The following is a 23,950-nucleotide window of genomic DNA, read 5'->3' as shown; positions in this document are numbered from 1 at the left end:
CTCCAATTATCTGACACACTTTTAAGTCATCCACAGGTCAAAGAAATCACAAGGGAAATAAGCATGGCTCAGAAGGAAATGTATGCTTTTAAATGCTCCTGTCTAGAATCAATAATGTGAGCTTCCACCTCAAGAGGTGAGACACAAAGAGACACAAAGCAAAGAGAGGGGAGGAAGACTAAAAACCAAGGGAAGGCTGCCAGATTGGGCCCCGCCTCTTGCAGTTACCTCATTGGCTGCAGCTGCCATTGGAGTAGGATGGTTGACAGCATCCCCCAGGGCAATGGCTAAGCGGAGATCCTTCTGAATGTACTTCAGGTAGAAATCAGGCTTAAAGTTCCCTTGCAGGATATCTGAGGACGGAAAGCACATATCAGAAGAATTAAATGGACTCTAAGAAACTATCTGCTGTACCGTCAGGGCTCAACATCTAGCATTTCCTCCCTCTTGGACACTGAAGAGACCAACCAGTTCCCAGCCAGTACCCCCAAAACCCATCTGCCATGTCTCTGGACCCCCTCTGGTAGAGTGCATAGACTGATTAGAGAGGGTGCCTCTTTCATACCAGTGAGCCCTTGAAGAAGAGAACGCTCTGTGACAGAGGCCTGACCCAGTTTCTCAGCTCCAATCACAACTAAAATGCACGGAGAGGACAAAGGCAACTCACTTTGGCACTTCTGGTCCAGGAAGATGCTGGCTAACTGTCCCTGATTGAGGATGTCCAAGAGTGTCTGCTGGGACTGGCCTGTCACTTGGGCCAGGGTTAACCCCTCAGCGATGGTGGCCATGAAGCTTCCCTGTACCATGTTCACGATCAGCATCATCTTGGCTGCGTTGCCAACCTCACCTGGCCAGGGCAGAGAATCACGGTCACTTCCCAAGAATTCCGAGGGCAGGGACTTTCTGCCCACCCTCATCCCTGCTCGGACCCACCTCTACACCCAGGGGAGGCCCCATTCACCTGCCCCTGACAGAACTGGCTCTGACCCTTCGGGCTCTTCCTCCTTCCAGGCACTGACTGTGCAAGTCAAAGGAAACCTTCCCACGGGGGCCCCAGGCAGAGAGGCCGTGCGGGATTGACGCTGTCATCAGTGCAGTCTAGAGGGGATGTGGCCCACCCAGCCTCCGGGCCTGCAGTGGCCCGATGGGTGGGCAGGCGTGTTACCTAGAAAGAAGGAGGTCTTCCCCATTGCCTGGAAGCAGCTGCTGCAGTCCTCATACAAGCCCCTGTCTCCGGCTGCTAAGATCACCAACATCCCATCATTAGACAGCTGCTGATTCCCTGAGACTGGGGCTTCCAGAAAGCGGCCCCCCCTGGACACAATCACCTGGAAAGGAAAGTCATAGCTTCTGAAGGCCTTGCCTCTCACAGGGGTTTCAAGTGGAAACACCTGGCCCTCCATACCGAGGCCCCAAACAGATGCCTGAATTACATGCAGTAAACAGAGAAGCGGGGCTGGGGGGGTGGTCTCCCCACAGACTCCCACGGACTTAGAATTTCTTGCAATGACCAAGCATGACTGTGCCAATGGCTTGGCTGACCACACCTCCTCCAGACACTGCCCTTCCCTCTTCAGCCACTCTCAGAACACACAAGGGCTAGAAGTAACCACCCCCTCACTTGGCCCAGCAGCTCAGGGAGGAAGAATACTGTTAGTAACAACTGTAGATGGCTGCTTAAACCAAAAAGGCCCTGCTGGCAGCCTGGATTGCTTCTCATTGTGGGGCAGGCAGCTACAGGACCTAATGCCCATCCCAGCCGGGCGGCACCTCTCCTCTCACGGCTGTTCAGATTAGCTGTGGCTTTGAAAGTAGAAAGTGAAGACAGGCTAGTCCCAAGGCTACAGGCCTCTCGTCCTCTCCTGGCTTGGTTTCTAGAGTAACCAAGTTGCCTACACTCAGGCATAATCAATCAGCCTGAGTCTTGGGCTCCAACTGCCAAGGACGCTGGAGGGCCAGCATGAACGAGGCCGCTACCTGGGCCAGCTCGGTGACTGTGTCAGCATCCACTGTTGACATGTCCACGTAGCACTTCCCGGGGCGGATCCCCTGCAGCACACCACTGGGGCCCAGCACCAGCTGTGGGGACACAAGGGAGAAGCAATAGCCCAGGCTCCCAGCCAGACACCCAGGAGCCCCTTAGACCTAAGGTCAGAATCCTGTTACTTTTTTGGCTCATTTCCTGATTAGGAGCTAAATATTAAGGCTGAGAGGGGGCAGCAAGTAAATAAGCATTAAGAGAGAAAAACACCTCTACTTTATTCCCATTTATCTTCAAAAAGAATACATGCATGTTCCTTTAGTTACTAAAAACCTCCCATTTAAACGATAACCTCAGTATTTTCTTGGGCTTCTTTGGATTTATTTGGATTAAACTAGTTACCAATTTAACAAGATGACTATTGTACTTGAACTTATAAAACATACAAATACAGCCAGAGCTAAACATAGGACCTCGCCACATGAACCAAATAAGAATACATGGGGATGGTCAGCATAGATCTCAGGGACCCTAGTTACTTTCATTCTCTGTTCTGAATTAAAGAATGGCTGTATTTAATTTATGCAGATTACTTTCACAATGGGGGATGGCCCCAAATGGGAAATACAACCCTCCCACATGCTACAGACACTCACTCATGGGCAGGGGAGAAGGCAGGGAGGCCAGCCAGCTTTCCTGGCCACAACCTGAGACACTGAGGGGAGGGAAGGGATCCTTACGTCCTTGGCTGCCTTTGGATCTGACACGCAGGCAAAGGTGATGTCACAAGTTGAAACGACTTCAGCGGGGGTTCTTCCTAGGCGGGCCCCCTCCTGGATGAACAAATCACACTGCAAAAGTCACAGATCCTAATGTGAGCTGCAGGCAGTGCACAACAAACACAACAGCCAGGCCAGAGACACACTGCACAGTCCTCCTGGCTGGCCTCCCAAGGTAGGAGGCTGAGGCTAGGAGCAAGGGATACCAGAGCTGGTGGTCTGACTTTTTTTTTTTAAGATTTTATTTATTTATTTGACAGTGAGAGAGACAGTGAGAGAGGGAACACAAGCAGGGGGAGTGGGAGAGGGAGAAGCAGACTTCCCGCTGAGCAGGGAGCCTGATGTGGGGCTCAATCCCAGGATGCTGGGATCATGACCTGAGCCGAAGGCAGACGCTTAACCGACTGAGCCACCCAGGCGCCCCTGGTGGTCTGACTTTTCTGAGGGAAGTGGATGGGGCTCCTTAAGGACCGTCTTGTGTTTTTGCATACCTGGTGCCTAGAACGATGTTCTACTTCACAGTAAGCACAAAACAAGTGTCTGCTGAAGGATTCCTGTTTGAAGAACAGGATGTAAACAGTACCTGTTTGCAGCACTCTGTAGCTGTCTTGGCTGTGGCAAAACCTGCCCATTGTCCCAGGCTATCCACATGTGCTGGGGAACCAGGGCTGGGGCTGGGAGGCTGCCATTCCTTACCAAGATGTTTCTGGGGGTTTCTAAAAGCATGAACTTTTCTTCCTTGAGAATTAAAATTACCCAGAACATCTCATAACAAAACATCATTAATATTTCAAAGATTTTTTTAAATTTTATTTATTTGACATAGAGACAGAGAGAGAGGGAACACAAGCAGGGGGACGCTGGGATCATGACCTGAGCTGAAGGCAGACGCTTAACCGTCTGAGCCACCCAGGCGCCCCTACAAAACATCATTAATATTTCAGTGTATTTCCTTCTCCAAGGCATTTAAAAAAATTAGAATAATGTGAAGCTACTATTTTGTACCTTTTTTTTTTTTTAAAGATTTATTTATTTGACAGAGCGAGAGCAGGAGAGCACAGGCAGGGGGAGCACCAGAGGGAGAGGGAGAAGCAGACTCCCCGCGCTGAGCAGGGAGCCTGATGTGGGGCTCAATCCCAGGACCGTGGAAACATAACCTGAGCCGAAGGCAGACGCTTAACCGACTGAGCCACCCAGGCGCCCCTGTATCCAACTTTTAATACTGTGTGTGATTTACATTTATCCATACTGTAGCCTTTCATAATTATCATTTATAATAGATGGCTGCAGAATATTCCATTGAGATACACCTGAATTTATCTAATGGCTCTCCTGCAGTTAGATATCTAGCCTGCTTTTAATTATAAATGATTCCAACAAATACCTTCACGTATAATACCTTTCCTTTATGTTTTCAATTTAGGTCTCTGAAAGTAGAATAAAACAGGCTCCAAATAGCTTTAAAGCTCTTAATAAATGTAGACAAATGGCTTTCCAATGGAGCTGTTAATCTATAATGATTATCAGCAAGGTCTTAAATCACCAGCACTGAGTACATCATTTAAAAACAACAAACAAGCATCCATAAATACATAAAAATTTTGTCCTACTTGATGATTTAACCAGCCCAAAACAACTGTTTGTTTGATATATTTTGATTACTCGATTACTGAACCTTTTAAATTTAATACCTTTGTTTCTTTTGTGTGCAATTTTTTATTTTGGATTTATCGAACAATGTGTTTAATTAAATCAGTATGTTACCCTTTCCCTATCATATTTGCTATAACCACTTTCAGTTGGTATCCCTTTAAATCTACGTGGAATTTATTTTAGTAGGTGGTACGAAGTGAGATTAGTACTTCCTCAAATTTCTAACCAGTTGTTCTGAACATAACTTACTGACTGACCTTTCTCCTATCTCAATGATTTGCAGCGAGCCACCTCTATCAGACGAAGTCCTAGCTGTCCAGTTTAGCTGATGGGTGTGTGTCCTTATCACAGTACACACGCACCTTAGCCTTTAAGTATATAGCTTTATGTTTTAAACTTTGCTTGGGAGAGATCTCATTACTTTTTCTTTTCTGAAAAAGTGGAAGTGTGTTTCCCATTTACTATACCAGGGAATAATTTTTTATCAAGATCCTTTAACAAGAATTACACAGGGATTGTAAAAGAATTACATGGCTTTTTTTCCCCTTGACAGAGAGAGTGCAAGAGTGAATGTGAGTGGGGGAGGAGATTCTGCAGAGAGAGAGGGAGAGAGAGAATCTTAAGCAATCTTCATTCCCAGCGCAGAGCCTGATGTGGGGCTTGATATCATGACCCCGAGATCATGACCTGAGCTGAAATGCAGACTCCACGCTGAGCATGGAGCTCGATGTGGGGGTCGATCCCAGGACCCTGAGATCAGACCTGAGCTGAAACCAAGAGTCAGACCCTTAACCGAACGCACTGCCCAGGCGCTCCTAATCTTTTGCTTTTGCTGTCATCATTTTACAGATGAGAACTCTGAGGCTTAGGAAGGTAAACAATCTTGCTGGAGAGAGTGAGCAAGACAGCTGTGACTTGGATTTAGGTCTGATTCCAAACCGAGATTCGTAAATGCTTTGCTCTCCAGCTTTCCCATAAATTAATTTGGAAAGAATGGCCATGTTTATATAACATTTAGGTTTTCCAATCAAGATACAGGCTGACCAGAGGCACTCCTATCAAAGGGGAATGTACTTATAAGGGAAACCCTCTGACTCTCCCAGCTTCTGCAACTGTCTGCGTCTACATTTCCTGGTTACCCGTACCTTCAATCACAACCTATCCTGCTGATGGAACGAGAGATCTCACTCCTGCCTTAGGTACCCAATGCCCAGCAGCTGAAGCCTAAACTTTTTAGCACAGTTTTCAGTGCCCTTTCCCCCCAACCCTCTTGACTCTCCAACCAGTTCCTTGTTATTCTTGAAAAGGCCTTTGTTTCAATAGAGTGAATTTTTTTTTTTTACCTTGCCAAGACATTTGTTAATTCAAACCTATTAGCCCTACTACCTCCTTCAGCAACCATCCTCCTTTCAGCTGCACCCAGCTGCACACCGGGTGCTCACTCAATCACTTTGTAAACACATGCTGAGCCACACCTGCTCCCCAACAGGCTGGTCCTTCCTCAATCTCTCTTCATGTGCTCCTGGTGAGTATAGGGCTTTAGTTTCTTGGTACTCAGACTACCGTTCTTCACCTTTTCTTGGATAGGAACTCGATGGGAGGAGCCGTGGCCTCTCTCCCTTACAAAAGGTACACATTCAGACTTGGAATTCCATTTCAGGGCATGCACAGATCCTTGAAGTGGTGGACCACCACCTTAAGTTAAGAACTTCTAAACCTGTCCTGTCCACTTTGGTGGGCACTAGCCATGGGGGACTATTTACATTTAAGTGAAATAAAATTAAAAATTCAATTCTTCCATCATACTAGCCATGATTCAAGTGTTGGAAGAGCCACATGTGGCTAGTGGCTACCACACTGGACAGGGCAGGCACTGGACATCTCCAGCACTGCAGAATGCTCTACTGTACAGTGCTGTTAATACAATCCCAATGACAGAACAGTGCAGCCACTAAAAAGAAGATCTATCTCTATGCACTTAGTATCAATGAATTACTAATATACACACATATATATTTGCATATGCATGAAAAAAAAGGATACAAACACCTGACGTGAGCTAGCTCAGGTAATGGCAGAGAAGGGAGAATTTTCACTTCATTTTATACCCAAGTGTTTTTAAATGTTTACTTTTTATTTATTTATTTTTAAGAGTTCCAGTTGCACTGAACATCCTAGTGAGCTTTTTATTTTTTTTAAGATTTTATTTATTTATTTGACAGAGAGAGACACAGCGAGAGAGGGAACACAAGCAGGGGAAGTGGGAGAGGGAGAAGCAAGCTCCCTGCGAGGCAGGGAGCCCCATGCAGGGCTCGATCCCAGAACTTTGGGATCATGACCTGAGCCGAAGGCAGATGCCCAACAACTGAGCCACCCAGGCACCCCTAAATGTTTACTTTTTATAATAACATCTAAAGCTTAGAGATTCTCAACTATAGAGAACAAACTAAGAGTTGATGGAAGGAGGTGGGCAGGGAATGGGCTAAATGGGTGATGGGTATTAAGGAGGACACTTGTGATGATATATAAATTATATAACATTTAATTCTACACCTGAAACCAATTTTTATCACGTATGTTAAGAATTTAAATAATTAGAAAAAGAAAACACAAAAAACCAAACATCCTAAGCTCATATACCTACAGCTTCACCTGCCTGAACTAAGAGCTTGGCTTCTCCTACTCTACGCATGCAGAACGCTGGGCGGAGGTAACAGGAAGATTCCTATCCTTAAGCCACTCCAACTCCAAGGGTCAAGGTGCCGTCCCAACCTGCCCGACAAGCACCCCCATGAATGCTTACTTTTTCTGCAGTCCGGTTCCAGACAGTCACTGTGTGACCCATTTTTAGCAAGTTGGAGACGATGCCACTTCCCATGAGGCCAAGGCCCAAAAATCCTATCCTGAAAAAGAGAGATACCGATGGGTTCGGGGGGCTCATCCACCAGCAAGTCCACTCAGCGGCTGACAGCACCGCTGCAGAGCCAGCAGCAGCACGTGCACATCGTCGTGCCTTTTCTCATCATGCCATCGTTTTGAAGTGTCCCTCAATTTAAGTGGGCTTTTCTAAACCCTTGCCTGCCACAGAAAGAAGTGTGCCTCATTGGTTCAGGGCAAGTCTTCCAACTTGTTCCCTTACTGCTTTGATAGAGCGTCTGAGCCTCCAATTCCGGTACAGCGAGAAAGCAGGCATGTGTCTTTGACTCTTGCAGTGGTTTCCTGGTCGGCCACCCCGAATACCAGGCTTTCAGATGCCACTTTAAAGCACATCAGAATCCGTGACAAGTAACTGAAGCAATGTGTTCAGAGCCAGCCAACTTCTTCAACTGCAGGACTCAGGATCATAGTCTTCATCTCCCTCCCCAGCTCGACACTTGACACTACCTTTGTGTTCTTCCTGCTGTCAGCAGAGACGGGCCCTGACCCTTTTCAAAGCCTGGAGCCAGGGGAATTCTCCAGAACATGAATTCTTCCTATGCCTGCCTTCTCCTGAACCTCCTGGCACTGCTCTCCGCTGGCCTGTCCGCACTTCCCCACCCTGCCCTTCTAACTGCAGGCCCATGCTCATCTTGGGGGACTAGAGTTCAGGTGGACATGTTCTGCTTACCTTCACTTCCTGTGGCCTGCTTCTTCCTGCAATGCTGAGAACTTAGGGGCTATTGGCTACTATTGCTATTTCTATGTGCTTTTACAGATGATTTTATCTTACCCAAAGGTCTTTTTTTGGTTCCTGCACTTCACTCCTTGCATGTGATATAGCTAACCAATGCCTCTTCCATCATTTCTTACTACATGGTGTTCTGGTTTTGGCTTAGGTTTCTCTCAGCTCCAGACCCTCTCTGCAGCCTGTCCACCTTCACCTGAGTTACCCTTTTAGTATTCTTGGTCTTCTGGGGTGACATTCACAGCCACCCCTGCAAACTGGCTCTTGAACTGAAACGGTCTCCCCTCATCGCTGGTGGAATACGAACTCTCACATGCTCTCTGTCCCAGCCTGAATCTAATGATAAAAACAGAACCCACCACGTTCCTCACCAAATGGCACCCTCACCAAGTTTCCAGCCAAAGCTCAAAACCCAGGAGATCTTTTGTCATTCACAGCTGTCTGGGTAGTTTAAGCTTGCCCGACGATTCTACATCACAACAGACGAATTCTTTTCCTGGCGTTCCAGGACAGCTAGTGCACCATACAGCTGCTTCACTTTGTAGTTGGCTTCACATTCATGTCAAAAAACAGTTTGACTAATGGGGCAACAAAGGTCTTAGGTGAAAGCACTGGACTCTGGTCTCAGTCTCATCCTTGTCATTTTTTTAAAAAAATCAACACAATCCTCCTTAAATCAGTGAGTGACACCCATGTTCCCTTTCATTAGCATAGAACATGCCTCTGCCTTTTCTACTCTCCCCAGGGCCGTTGACCCAAAATAACCAGTGGAATCAGGGATTTCATCAGCACAAAAAATTATGAATAAAGTAAAAGACGTACTGTTTTTACTCTGGAGAAAGAACTGTACAGGAAATATGCACGGAGAACTCAGACCCGGCCACTGGGCTCAGGACAGTGCTCTGTCTTAGCACTTTTAGACACACGACTGCAAATACCACCAGAGGAAAGGCAGGGGTGTGCGGGCGCAAGCTAAGCTTTGGGGACCACAGTCAAGGCAGGTGTGTGGGAAGGAAAGGGCGGCGACAGCAGGGAGAGCCGGGGAAAGCGGGATGATGGTGATTCACCTCTCACCCGCCACCTGCCCCCACCACAACCCTGAAACTGTTTTCATCACTGTTCTACCCAGCCAGTGGTTCTCAAAGTGTGGTCTCTTGACTGGCAGCAGTGGCACACCCAGGAAGGTGTCCAATATTATAAACTCTCCGGATCCACTCCAGATCTACTGACTGAGAAACCCTGGGGGGTGGGGCCTAGCAGTTGATGCTTTACATGTGGCCTTCCAGGTGATTCTGAGGCAGGGGAAAGTCTGAGAACCACCAAACTGAGTGTTCCTCCAGCTCCAAGACTCACTAGTGAGCTATGAAGGCAACCCCACCATATACTTATAGGACCTTGGTCTCCTGCAGGTCAAATTAATTCCAGGCAACTCACTAAAAATTACAACTTTCCCTCTCTCTTTCCATTCAGTCCCACCAATGGCTGGGATACAACCCTTAAAGAGCCCCCTTGGGGTCATCCCCTATTCCCTAACAGAACTAGAGCCACAAGAAGCCTTTTCATCAAAGGTCCTACTTTTTGTCTGTGGGTGTGATGCTGCCATTCACGGCCGTGCTGTCTGCTGCCTGGATGGAGGTGGACCCAGTTTCCTAGGGAAAGGAAGCACAGCTCATCAGGTCAGTCTGCCCATGGCAAGGGCCCCAGTGGAAGAGAAAAATAGGGAGGCATGGAACCTACGTACCTCTTCACATATTTTCAACTTCTTTGTGATTGCCTGGTAACAGACAGCTGGCTAATAAAGGAGGGAAAAAGACCATGTATTAAACTGAACGCTTAACTGGTCTTCGTTATAATTTCCCTAAGAGGTTAGGCCTAAAGTGTGGTGTTAACACTGAAACCTATTTGCTGTTTGACTTTACTGAACTCCAAAGGACACATCAGAAAGGTAACACAAACTACTTCACTTAAATATCTATGCAACTCTGCAAGATTCTTTTGCCGATGATGACATTAAGGATCAGATTCATGAAGTCATACACTCAGAGTTACAAGGCTACTCAGTGTAACTGGGCTTGCAACCCAGATCTGTCCAACTCCAAAGCCACAGCCTATCAGGTCCTATATCAAGGTTCAGCCTAACTCATGGCCTTACAGATACTCTGGGAAGCTTGCCCTCCACAACCCGATGGTTTAGAGAGACTGCTTGCACAGCAAGCCTGAGAATGCATCCACCAAACAGCAAGGGCTTCCTCATGAATGTGGATAGCTCACAAGGTCTGGCTTCTGCCCCAGACTCACAAATGTCTCAACCACACAGCTGCTGAGCCTTAAATATTTTTTTTTTTTTTGTGGGGTTTACTTTTAACTGTAACAACACCTGAGTCACGAGTGGGCCTCCATGTGACTTTCTATCTAGTTGCTCTGGGCAGTGGTAGAAGCAGAGCCTAACCTTTCAGACTAGTAGGGTGAGGTTCCATGGAGCCACCTTCTCCCTTTAGGCCAGCCCCTGACCAAGGATCAAAAATGTAGAAGACCGACTCACCTTCTCAGTTTGGCTGAGCAGGAAATGATGGAAATGAGGGTCTGCATCTTTCACAGGCTGAAACCAGAAAATGATTCAATAAAACAACTTATCTTCTATTAGAGGTCACCTTGCCTGGTAACTGACTCTCCTCTGGCTGAAACACCCCTGCCAGCTGGTCTCGACTATATAACTGCCTGGAAGCCCTTTCCCATTGTTGGTCTAAGCCTTTTATAAACGGTCCCTGCTCCAGCTAGAGGGAAACTGGCTACAAGTGGAAAAGAAGAGACAGTTCTGTCAGGGTGGCATAAAAATTATTCTAGTAACACTGCAGGAAAATATTTAAGAGGTATACTGGTATTTTTAAAATGCAGCATTTACCAGTCCCTTTGGATAACTGAGTAGGCGAGGCCAAATCAATTCTCAGCACTCTCCCAATTTTAGGGTTTTACCTACTGTGTCTGGTGCCAGACCCTTGAGTGTCTTGTCTCACGGAGGATCGATATAAACAGAAATGCAGGGCAATGAGTGTAGGACTTTCAAGGGCTTTCACAATTAGGCACAACAGGGGACTGGGGCATCCACTCCAAGGGGCTACTGAACAGCAGAGTTGTATATGTGAACAGTGAAAGGTGTCTATAAAGCATTAAGTGAAAAAATGTGTGGGCCAATCCTGCGTTTGTGAAAACCAACCCTATTCCCAACAACAGAAACCCCATGTGGGTATATAATTCTATAAATGATGAGTGAGTGGGGGTTGTAGCAAAGGGTCTGGAAGAAGTTACATAGAACATGAAACTGAGCACCCATGAGGGTGGAGACTTGCACTTTTCCCCCTCAAACACCTCAGTACTTTCTTGCAATTTAAAGAATTGGGAAACAAAAAGCGCCTCACACAGGCCAGGAAACCAGCTTGGAGGCTGGGCTTATCCTGGCCTGCGGGAGAGCTTGTTACCTCGCTCACAGTCGGCTGCCATTTAAACGCGGCCATCGGTCCAGCCATCACCCCCTTCACGGTACTAGACTCAGGGATGGTGAGATCCTACAGAGGGAAAGGCAGATGGTCAAGACACTGAGGCCACCTCAGTAGCAGATGTCTTCCTGCGCCAAATCGCCAAATCCTGCTTCGCTTCCTTCAGTTACATTCCACCTCAAACGAACCCCCTAGCCAACTCCAGTCTCAGCCTAAGTCCCCAGGCACGGTCTGACTGTCCATCGGGAGAAACCAGGCAAGTTCTCATCAACATGGAGCAAGGCTTTCTTCTCTGTTCTTGAAATAACAAATTGTCTTCTTGTGCCCAAGTTTCACAAGGACAGATGTCTCTGGAAATCCCAACTATGGTGTGCAATGTTGTTAGCAAGTCACAGAGAAGATTCCTTACGGCCAATAATGAACATTAAGAAAACAGTACTGGCTTCAGAGAGAATCTCAAAAAAAAAAAAAAAAACCCAAGAAAGCCACATGGTGCTGATGAGGAAATGTGCCCAGCGTTTTAACTACTAAGCTACTAAGTGACAAAGCCAGACTTCCAATCCAGGGCAGCTGGGAGCCAAGAGCCCCACTCCCTCTCCAGGCTGATGCCAGGACAGGACCCAGTGGAACGGGGCGCACCTCCTCACCAACAGCCTTGCCCACACCCATCCTGGGCAGGATGCTGCTTCAGCTGTGCTCTTATCCCCTCCACCAAGTTCACCTCACACTCCCTTTCCACATGTGGGATCTTCCAGCCACGGTGGCCCTCCTGACATTTCTACTTGGGTATCTCAGGGGAATCTTGAACGTCCCACTGAACTCTGGGATCTCCCCGCCCCAACGGTGCCTTCCACAGTCTTCGCAGTCTTAGAAAAGCAGCTCCGTTCTACCAGGCTGAGATCTTTGCAGTCCTTCTTGATTCCACCCTCCTCTTACCTGGTAGCAATGATTATGGTTTTACAACTGCGGATCAGTGACCCCTTTTTTTGCCATCCCCTGCCACTTGGACTGTAGCAAAAGGGATCCCCCTCTGCTTCTGTTCTGGAACCCTGCAGTCTAGACTGGACACAGGAGCTAGAGTGCAGTAGGCCACTTCTCTGCCTACAACTGGCTTCCTGTCTCACACAGGCCTACGGGGCACTATAAGTTCTACAACCCCCCAACTCCACCCTACCTCTCTGAATTCATATCCTATTATATTTTCTCCCCCTCACCACTCTCTAACTCACCAGCACCGCCTTGGCCCTCCAGCCATTCCCCAAACACACCAAGCATATGCCTTTGCACTACTGGGAATGCTCTTCCAACAGTTATCTGCTTGGCTCACATGCTCACTTCAGGTCTCCGCGGAAATGTCACCTTATCGGGGTGCTTTCCCTGACCCCTCTGTATCTTCCTACGTGATGCTGATGTTATTATAAGTGAGTTCTATGAAAGCAAGACCTTTGCCAATTTTGTTTACTCTCTATCCCACGCAGGGAGCCATGCCTGGCACAGAGGAGATGCTCGCTATTTACTGAAGAAGTGAACATGAGAGGGGCCTGGTCTAACTATCATGCTGCTTTATCACTAGACATCTGGCTTATGTGGGGCTGCTCAATCAACACGTGCTAAACAAAGAGATATGGGGAAAAAAGAGGCCTAGTGTAGAACTGTCCCAAGAACGTCCTGCCGCGATGGACATGTTCTGTATCTGTCCCCTGTGGCTAGGGGCAGCACAGCTCTAGTGACCTGCTTAAGGTCTCAGGACAGGAGAGTGGGGTGGAGACACTGGCTGTCCATCTGACACCAGCAGAAGGCCTCGACTCCCCAGTCAGCAGTCCCTGAACCACTCGGGGGTTTGAGGAGAGCCATAGCCCTGAGGGCTCTGTGCTGTCAGGGTGCTGTGTGCCCAAAGCTGCAGTTCTTCTCAGCCCAGGACTTGGAAATGAGAGCCCCTGAGAGAGGATGAGGGCATACCTCTCACACCACAGTTGAGGCACGAACCCAGCCTTTCCCTGTACGCACGCAACTGACGCCTCTGCGTCAAAAGGTCAGCCTTTTCCACTAATCCTCACAGGACAGGGGATTATGGCTCCGAACGGCTATCATCCGAGACTTTGCCCAGTTATCAGCCTAGGCTACTGCTGTTTCAGAAAGAAGCCATTACTGTAGCAACACACACTCTTTTTAGACCACAGGACCTATTAGATCAGAAGATGCACCAAAATTCCAAGCCCAGATTCCCTACATCTCTGAAGGTGCTTAGTTAAAACCAACTGTCTGAACTGAAAGGGCTGTGTCCGCCCTGCACCACTAGCCATACTCCTTCCTCTCCAGCTGACAAATCCTTCACTAGAGGCCGGCCAAGCAAGGAGACTGTAGGAAGCATTGCGCTAAGGGTAAAGAGCAAGTAGACCTCTTGGCAGGGGACCTGACTCCAAGAACGGCAGCAGAAATGTTACTATCCCCTGATTAATAATTCAGATTCAAGGGCAAACTGCTTTTCCCTGGGAGCCTGTGAGAAGAGTCCCTGCAGTAAAGCCCGGTGGCGGCCTCGGGTGACAGTAAAACCACTACGCTCTCACTGCACAACAGGCTCCTGCCAGACACTCACAAACATAAAGCCATTTTTCAAATGTGTGGTGCATGGCACACTGTTCTTGATGCTTTGCTCTTGTTACTCATTTAATTCTCACGACAAACCTGAGAGACAGGTATCACTATTATTCCCAATGATCAGACGAGGAAACCAAGGCAAAGGAAGTTGGCCAAGGCCACACAGCTGCAGCAAGTTATGGAGTCACAGTTCCGACTCAGACCTCCTCCTCACCTCTCCTGCACACTTCTCTTTTTCCAAAAAGATGTCGTTTCTCTGCAGGGCCAGCACGGAGTTGGTGAGATCCACGGCTTTAGAAAGCAGAAAATAGGAATTTGGAGAACAGTATAAAACCTGACAGCTCAGATGCCTCTGGATCCCCAGGAAATCAATTCAATTGGATCAAATTAGAACACACCCCCTGAAAGTTCTTTCTGCACCACGGCTAGCTGTTTTCTCCACCTTCTCCACCTCTGGCTGGCAGTTCCCTGTGCTCACCGTCAGCCAGGTTGTCCTGACCGCTAGTCACTCTGTTTACTCTCAGTCTCAGGTTGTCTGACAGTGAGAAGGACTTTCTCTAACACAGTGGTCACAGAGTGGCAGCCCACAGGCTCAATCTGGCCCAGAGATGTTCCTTGGACCTAAAAGTATTTTAAAATTTTGAATTAGCGTGTAACACATAAAATTGGAATGTTACACATAAAAATCAGTATCTCCAGCTTCTCTAGAGGAAAAACCAGACGACCTGGCAAAAGGTGGCTGGGACCCCATGGACAGAGCAATGACCTCCCCAGAGCACCAGCTGCTGCCACCCCTAGTGCTCTCAGTGTGGAGGCAGGTCAGGGCTGCAAACCCTCAGCCAGCCTCCCCTTGCTGCCATGACCTGTCTGGTCTCGCTGGTGTCTGAATTTGCAGGCCATGATCTGATGTGGTCTAGTGTTTTGTCAAGGCCTTATCACCCAACTGTTTCTGCCAGCCATCTGGCTCCTGTCCCCTTGACTGTGCTCTAACAGTTCTCCCCTGTGTTTTCACAGACTACCCCCTCCATCTCGAATTCTCTTCCCTTGGCTTTTGAGACTTGACCTAAATCTTCTCAGGAAGGTGAAAGTTACGTTATTTCCACTTTATTTCACTGTGATGGCTCCTCCGAATCCTTCCAACTCTGACCTACGGGTATTTTCCCTGCGAAGCAGAATACTGCCCTTCACTCTGCTCCCTCCTTACTTTCTCTGAAGACCAATCCCACTGGGCCTCAGATACACTTTGTATGTATTCTCCAACATACTTCTACATATTTGCCTCCCGCATCTACATTCCATCCCGACATTAGTTCAAGTTTCCCTAATAGTCTTGGCATCACTTCAAATTCATCACATTCAAAACAGATCTAGTCCTCTTGCTCCATTCGCCAACCCTACTCCTGACTCTTGCTCTTGAGAAAGTTATTACCATTTTCCAAACAAAAACCTGAAATCATCTCCCTCCCCCTTTCCTCTGTAACCCGTTGCTAAATCTTATGAGCCCTTCCTCTGAAGTGCCTCTCAGGCAGTTCCTTTCAGTATTTGCTATCAGGATAGCTCCTTATATATAAATGCAAACCTGGGTTTAGCTTTCTGACCAGTTTTAGCCTTTTTCTCTGCCCTCCACCATTGCTAACATGCAGCTTGGAGCACACCACCACCCTGACACCCAGCTCCAACACGTTTGTGGCCCCCTATGGACTCCATGACAGTAAATACTGCTTCAGTAGACCTCGAGGCCCTCCACAATCCAGTGACAACCCACTTTTAGCTCTCTGCTCTCCTCCCTGTCCTCTACCTATAATGAGAATATCCACGCCAACATCAAGCCCTACACAGGCTGGGCCCTCTGTCTCTGGAATGCCTTCCCCTCTTTCTTAAGCCCCTTCCAGTGCCAGCCCTTGCATGCTGGCTCAGGTGGACTGTTCTCCTGCCTCGACCATTTAGTTGAATGAGAGACCCTTTGCTGCCTTGTGTTCCTATTTCATGCCTGTGCCCCCAGGCTGAGTCCCTCCCCTGGTCTGCAGGATTCTTTAGGGTAGTGCTTAGCACAGGTTTCTATGTCCACTCAGTGAGCTGAGGCACTGTAGAGCTCAACTCTTTCACAGACAGAAGGAAGTCACTAATCCCGGAAGCTGCAGAGGTAAAACAAACCTTCTCATCCTTTGGGGGCCGACCCCGTTTCCGGGGACTCTGCTCTTGGGCTCTTTTCAGAGGGGACTTGGAGCCTCTCTCTGAAGAGCCTGAAGACACCCTCTTCTTTCCTTCTCCCATGTTCTTCTTCACCTTCCCTTCAGACAGGCTAAGCTTCCGCTTCTCATCACCTGAGTTTGGCCTACTTCTCTCCTCACTGGAATTACGCCGATTCTTGTCATCAGCAGAATTGTGGGACGATGTCTGAAAGTTTAATAATAACAATGATAGCCACCACAGCAGCCACTGCCGCCACCACCGCCATTTACACGAGCCACACCCTAGGAGAAGCGCTTTACATGTGCTATCCACACAACAACCCTATGAAATAGGTTCTGCTATTGCTTCCACTGATACTTGGGGAAGCAGGTAAAGTCAAATCACTTACTTGCCTGTACCCAAAGCTAAGAAGTGGGATTTACACCCAGGCAGTGGATATACCCAAGAACACTCCTAATCTCTAGGATGTCAAAGGGAGAAATGCCTGTGTTGTACTCAAAAGCTGAGATACTTCTCCTGAGTCCAAGTGAGTTTCCTAAGAACAGAAATCTATTTCAGAAAAGTCTGCCGCATGCATGGAGTTTCAAGCTGATAAGCCAAACGCGGATACCCTAGAACTGAAGTAGTGTTCTTGCCATTGGCATGGCATAAGAATAGAGTTTGGGTTTGGGCCATATTTAATCTGTTAGTTACTACGCCAAAATAACCAGTCAGATGCTGGAATAAAGCAAGAATCAGTCTCTCACCTGGTCTTTCCCTTTGGCTCTCCGGAGGAACTCTTCAACAGCATCCACAGCCTGCTGGAATCGTTTCCCCTTGTTGATCTTGATCATTTCCTCCTTGTGCGCATGGTATGGCTTTAGCTGTTCCACTTTGATCCAGGCACTAGCAGAAAACACACACAGAAAGGGTATGATCCACACTGCCCATGCCATAAATTACCAATTACCTCATCACAACAGAATGCAAATATCCGTTTGGTTTAACTGGACTTTGAACCAGGCCTGCCATTTTTTCAAAACATGTTACCACCCACCCCAAACTCTTGGGGTGTTATAAAAGTATGTCTTCCTGAAACAAGTCAAGCACAACCACCACCACCACCACCAAAACCAGAATATCCTCCACAAGTTGCAGGCTATTTATGTCCATTCTCGTTCACCAGCCTTCCACACTAAACCACACATCGCCTGCCACTTGTGCAGGGCAGGGGAAGCCTGGCGATGTTCTTCCATTCTCATCACAGGGGCCCCTCATGGACCGAGGGCATCAGGAAGCATAATCGACCACAGCAACATCACTGCCCAGTCAATACCCAAACCAGAATGACAATCTGTCATCAACTGAGAATCAGGGATGCACCCATGGCTCAAGAAATGCAGCATGTGAAATCTGCTCTTCTTTGCGATATTTGTTCATAAATGATCCTGTCTGTGGCTACTAAACCACACAAAACAAATGACACATGATTTGGAATTAGGGCAGCAGTCGTAATAGGAGGTCTTTAGAAACAAGATTCTGCTTGTGATTAAAAATACAACATACCCTTATGATGTTTATTTTTTAATTCCTACCATCAATGTGTAACACATGCAAGTAAAAAAGCCATCAGTTGTCAATTCTGGAATATCTGGCCTACCAGACTGACTTGAACAAATCTGCCCCAGCTGGCTTCCTGTGGTTTTTCTAAATGACATTCAGCGTCCCAGTACAAAGGAGAGGATTTTATAGGCTTGGCGAGGTAACAGTTAACTTATATACATTTTTACTATGTAATACTCACAAGTTTCATAGCATAACCTTCTGAAAAAAGGGGTCAGGTTAAGGATAGAGAAACTGAGCTATCACACTAACTTAGGGTCCTCTCCTTTAGAGATAACTGGAGAATATTCACTAATAATAGTAAAAACGTGGGGCGCCTGGGTGACTTAGTTAAGCGTCCAACTCTTGATCTCAACTCAGGTCTTGATTTCAAGATCGTGAGTTTAAGCCCTACACTGGGCTCCACACTGGGCATGGAGCCCATTTAAAAAAAAAAAAAAAAAAGTGCTAATCTCTACATAAAAACAGTTTAGCCAACCCACCTACAGCCACCTATGATTTAAGTGTTATGCTAATAATCGTGACCATGGATCTGTACAAACACAATAGCCGTAGGACTATCAGCCTATAAATATGATAGCAAACCAGGACTAAGCATGTTATCTATGGCTAAACAAAGCCACAGAGAACGGAATGATGAACAAAGACTCAGATGCTGTCTCACTGCATAAAGTTCCAATCAGGTGAGGTAAGCAGGTACCTTCCAGTGACTAACTCATCTTAAAGTCTGAGACTTGCTATGATAGAATGAATTGGTCTATTCTATGGGGAAGAAAAACGGAATTATATTTTGACCTTACATTGCCTGGCAGGTACACCACTGAATGGACCCTCCTGCTTCTCCTCCCATTTAGTGTTTCTAAGGACAGACCACCAGAGCAGATGCAAAGCCACACATGCCCTGAAAAGCAGGTTAAGCTGTCCTACTGAGATGACGCAAATACCAGCGATAAGGCTTAAAGGGCCACGTGCTCTGGACATGCCTCTTCCTTCTCTGAGCTTCAGGTTAGAAGCTGACACCCACACAAGTTTTGGTGTAAGATCAATGGTGTGGTTTTATGGAGCTTCCTGAGATGGGACAATACACTCTAGGCATCCTAATTCCTGCCTTCCTCTCCCCACATGAACCAGAGGAAGTGGAGAGGTAAGGACATGCGTGGAGGAAGCACCAATAATCCATGCCCATTTTTCCATTGAAGCATTTTAAGTGGATTACTGATTTCTGCCAGAAGAATGGTACAGTCAAAATTCCATTCTGGCATTTGCATCCTAAAATGAAATTTTCCTCTCTGACCATTTTTGAAAAGTGAAAATGGTTTGCTAAAAGAATGGACAGCATAAATATCAAGAGGATAAATCCAAGAAATATTAATCTAGTTAAGAAATCAGCCTATTGTTGAAGCACTGTAAAACTGTAAATAAAAAGCCAGCCCACCAGAGCCCTAGGAGGATTACCTCTTGAAATCGAGCCAAATTGAAATCACTTTAGCCTTCTGAATAGAGTTTTTTCTCTAAAGGCTATATTGCAAAACCCTGTCTCCTTAAAGAGTATGCTTTTCAGCCAGGGCTTCAATAATGCACCATTCTCACTGAGGCCCATCAGCTGGGCCTGGTATGCAACTGGTGCTCAATAAATAATCACTGAGTAAATGATGCCTTCCAAGCATATTCAGAGGGGCTGGAATGATGGCCTCTGGGTTAAATGTTCTAAGGCTTTGGTGGCCTTTTCTGGTTGTTGCTGTTGCCTGTACATTTTTGTTTCTGTTTTATCATGACCCTGAGATTGCGACTTGAGCTGCGATCAAGAGTTGGGACGTTTAACCGACTGAGCCACCCAGGTGCCCCCGTTTGTTATTATTTTTTTAGGTGACTTCTGTTTCTGTGATAAGAGCTGCGACTTATGATTTCCTTCTTATCATCCTCCTGATGCCTGGAAGGAGCTGGATCTTTTCTATCTAATTTGCTGTTGGGCTGGGAGTCAAAAATCAAGCTTAGTCAAGTGGTGTGTAAAATATGGGCCTTTGTTTTTACGTACAAGGAAGTAAATCCCATTGTTTGTAGTGGCAATCAGTGATGTCATTACAAAGAACAAAATGGAAGGTCCCTTAAGATACCTGGTTAAGTGGAAGAAAGCAAGATGCAGAGCAGTGTGTGAACTACGTTATCACTTGTGTAAAAACAAGGAAAAAGGAATATGTAATTTCTTGATTCTGCACACAGTGTCTTTGGAGGGACATGCCATAAGAAGCTAGTATAACTGGATGCCCAAGAGCTGGTAACTGGGTGGCTGATGGACAGGAATGAATGGAACTGTTTCACAGTTCATAGCTTAATTTGGGGGGGTGCCATAAACATGTATTATCTTTAAGAAACAACAAATCAACAATAAAGGTCTCTGCTGTAGAACATGGGCTGCTCTACCCAGAGGGCTGCTCCCATGACTTCCTCAGGTGGGTAGCTACTGCCTGGTTGCAGGTGTAACTGCACCTGTAACACAGCCAGGAGCAGCAAACTTACCCTGGTACGCTGATACACCTCCTGTAAATTCTTTTCATTTGCGAATATAAACTTTCCACTATAAGCCACTCTCAGATTACACACTCTACTCAAAATGAAATTAAACACCTCACATTTTCAAAAACTTCCATAATTCTGACCTGCTTTTCCCTTAGGTTAAAATCATACCATGTACACATCATATTAACCATGTGGGTCTACGAATAATCTCCAAAACTCTCACGTATGTGTCTCAGGCTTTGCATGACACAATGACCTGGGTGGGGGTGGGAGGGAGAACACACACGTGTCAGCACAGTCCAAAGGTGAGAACAAAGACGGGGACAGAAGACATGAGTTGCTTTTCCATCTAGATTTGAGTAGTACTGAGCAAATGATTTGTATGCTTGCCCTGCTTTAAAACCACTGAAAGAGGCTGAAGATTACTGAGTTGTTACAGCTCCAAGTCTAAGCTGTTCATAAATCAAGACACCCAAAAACCCACAAATCAAAAAACAAAACAACCAAAAAAAAAAAAGCCACAAAGAAAATAAGAGTTTGTCAGTTAATCTCAAGCAATGATTATCATACAGACATCAACAAAGACTTGCAGATAAAATAGATTTAGAAGATTCTCTTTTCAAAACTTGAAAACATTCCCAAATGCTGGAGAAGGCTTTCAAGCTGCGCTGTCTATGCCAATATGGTCAGCTGCTTCTTTTGTGCCAGATTCTTTAATTCTGGTGCATGACACACCTGCTCCTGGAGTCCACTGTCTCAGCCATGAGGGGAGTCACCTGTAGGATGGATGCTGGTGCTGGGAGAGGAAAATCTACTCAGTGCTCTCTAGGACAGGTATTGTCCAGCCCTGGCAGAGGGACACTGCTGGCTCAGTCCAAATAGCAGCACGCTCACCATCCATTTGGCTCCGTTCTCCAGCTATTGCACAGTGTTGGATGTAGGGAAAGCAGGGCGATCAGGTGCCAGGCGAAAAGAAAGAGGGATGCTCGGATGGCTCCAATCTGCTTGTAATTACAAGCCACAGGTTCTTCTCCAAGAGTTACTTTAGTACTCACTTCATACCTTATATCTGCCTTGATGAAAAAAGTATCTCAGGTTGGGATCCTGGACATTCTATCACTGAACTCCACAAATCTCCTGCCTCTCAGTGTACAAATCTGTTAAAAAGTGAGAACCAGAACAAATATCCTATCCATTTCCCGAAATGGCTGTTGTAGGATCAGGTATGAAGACTGCTACAGAAACTCTCAGGTGGTCATTTGGGATCTACCCTCTTTTGCCAGTAGTGTTCTCTTGAACCGTTTGTCTCTGAGCGTTTTTGAACACCCACAGACTAAATGAGCTCCCTCCATTCTGCCATCCATGGCCACTGATGAAAACTTCAAACCCCGAGCTCAGTTTCTATTCTGATGGGCAACTCCCTGTCCAAGGTGGGCTCTCATGTGCCTGAGACCACAACTGTGGGTGGGGTCACCTGGCAGAGTTGTCCAAGTTATGCTAAAGTTATTTTTCCCTTTGTATCTCCATGAAATAGAAAACAACCATAAGTAACCCCCATACTGGCCATCCAGGCTCAGACAGCTGAATCCAGCCATCTTACTAAGTCCTTCCCCTTCCAGGGGCGGCTGGACTTAGGTCTGGTCTTCTCTCTTCCTAACGAACATCAACACAATTTGTCAGATGTTTGACAGACGAAGGGAGAGAATAAAACTAGTTTTCTCAAAGACTGAAATCTTTATCTTTCTTTTTTTTTTAAGATTTTATTTATTTATTAGAGAGAGAGAGTACAAGTCAGGGAAAGGGAGAAACAGGCTCCCTGCTCGGATCATGACCTGGGCTTAACTGACTGAGCCACTGAATTCTTTATCTTAAGGAACTACCCTTTTCACTCTTTAGTAAAGATCCCTGCTAATGTTAAAGAAATCTTATTTATAAATATTTTTCTCCATACATAGTGTTCAGTTTTGAAAAGGAACGTCTCTGACTGAATCCTATATTGCTCAGAAATTCAGGAGCAGCCCCATGGGGTCAGGCTCTATCCACCAAAGTCAGAGCCTCGTAACCAACACGTGCGAGGAGCATATGCCCCTCTCCCTTACATCAAGCATCAAAGGTGAGGTAGAGCCCAGTTTCTTCTGGAACCACCTATAGCCTTGCCCTTCACAAAGCAGTACTCATCTCTAAAAGTCCACTTGTACTTCCCATCTAAAGTGCTTCTCAAAAGTCTGTTTCCTACAGTACTTCTTATGCATGCCCTAAACTTGGTCACCACAGCATTTGTTCTACTCACAGTGCTGCCATCGAAAATGTCTGATGATTTATGAACAGGTCAGTGTTTACCTCCATAGGGTCATTCATCATTTCATCAATTCTGATTGTGCTCTTTTTCAGACTTTACTTTTTCACATTAAAGAATCCTACTCTTTGATCTGACTTGGTCCCCTTTTCTGATCTTAATTAGTTCCATCAGATCCCTTTGGGAGCATGGACTCAACTGCACATAGCACTCCTGGCAAGGCACAGCATAGTTTTTCCATAAAGATAGAACAATTGAAAAAAAAAAAAAAAAGGTGGAACAATTTACTGTTTTGTGTTTGAAGCCTTTTTGGTCAAAAGAAGAGACCTGGGGGCCCCTGGTTGGCTCAGTCAGTTAAGCGTCTGCCTTGGGCTCAGGTCATGATCCCAGAGTCCTGGGATCAAGCCCCGTGTCTGGCTCCCCACTCAGCGGGGAGCCTGCTTCTCCCTCTCCTCCCTGCTTGTGCTCAAATAAATAAATAAAATCTTAAAAAACAAAAAAGCAAAATAAAACAAAAAAACAGACCTGGCTGAAGTCCTTAGGAATTTCCAATACAAATGCCTTCCTTTTTCAAACAAATCCTATCTCTCAAGTTTCCCTTATTTAAAGCCACCTGCTTCTTACCAGCTATTCTCTCCCTTGTAATATATATATATATGTCCACCTGAAGTTTACTGACCCCCTGCTGTATACCACACCACCCTACGAACAAGTGGCACTATTTCTCCTGCATAACTACGAGGTAGGGAACATCATCCCACATGTGGGCAAGGACACAAAGGCTTAGAAAGGTGAAAACAGCTTGCCCAAATTGTAGGGCAGTGAGATGGCATCTGAATGCACAGCAGGCCAGCATCAAATCCAGAGTTCTTTCCTCAAAGTAATTCCCTGGACACTTCACCTTCAGATAATTTAAAGATAGTAAATAATGTCTGCTGATCACTGATCACTAAGAACCCTTCTCCCTTCAGAGAAGTGCTTGGAGATCCTTACCCATTTCCTTTCATTGTCAACCGCCTAGCCACAAAAAGATAATTTGTTGGTCCTGTGACAACTTGTTTTTTAATAAGTTTTTATGTGGAATTCTACCAAGGGAGTTTTATAAGCTTAAAGATATTATATCTAGCAGTTGCCCAAAATCCACTTGCTTATGAATCCCCTCAAAGAATTTTA

The 23,950-nt window shown here is 46.3% G+C and overlaps 1 protein-coding gene across 7 annotated transcripts in view; it reads right to left on the bottom strand.

The window, feature by feature from the left end:
• GLYR1 (glyoxylate reductase 1 homolog) overlaps nucleotides 1-23,950 on the bottom strand; it is a 34,027-nt gene that overhangs the window by 5,557 nt on the left and 4,520 nt on the right. Inside the window, exons 4-16 of one of the 7 annotated variants that reach the window (XM_036091379.2) lie at nucleotides 17,109-17,247; nucleotides 16,324-16,566; nucleotides 11,554-11,640; nucleotides 10,620-10,676; nucleotides 9,819-9,869; nucleotides 9,653-9,726; nucleotides 7,217-7,316; nucleotides 3,252-3,314; nucleotides 2,722-2,832; nucleotides 1,978-2,079; nucleotides 1,166-1,328; nucleotides 668-847; nucleotides 229-353 (exon numbers count right to left, since the gene is read on the bottom strand). In XM_036091379.2, coding sequence (XP_035947272.1) covers nucleotides 229-353; nucleotides 668-847; nucleotides 1,166-1,328; nucleotides 1,978-2,079; nucleotides 2,722-2,832; nucleotides 3,252-3,314; nucleotides 7,217-7,316; nucleotides 9,653-9,726; nucleotides 9,819-9,869; nucleotides 10,620-10,676; nucleotides 11,554-11,640; nucleotides 16,324-16,566; nucleotides 17,109-17,247 — 1,495 coding nt within the window. The remainder of the gene's footprint in view (nucleotides 1-228; nucleotides 354-667; nucleotides 848-1,165; nucleotides 1,329-1,977; nucleotides 2,080-2,721; nucleotides 2,833-3,251; nucleotides 3,315-7,216; nucleotides 7,317-9,652; nucleotides 9,727-9,818; nucleotides 9,870-10,619; nucleotides 10,677-11,553; nucleotides 11,641-16,323; nucleotides 16,567-17,108; nucleotides 17,248-23,950) is intronic. The other 6 variants (XM_036091393.2, XM_036091411.2, XM_036091419.2 and 3 more) reach the window with 6 other exon arrangements.

This window comes from Halichoerus grypus, chromosome 6, assembly GCF_964656455.1.
Source record: "Halichoerus grypus chromosome 6, mHalGry1.hap1.1, whole genome shotgun sequence".
Lineage (NCBI taxonomy): Eukaryota > Metazoa > Chordata > Mammalia > Carnivora > Phocidae > Halichoerus > Halichoerus grypus.
This window is presented reverse-complemented; position numbering and strand designations above follow the sequence as displayed.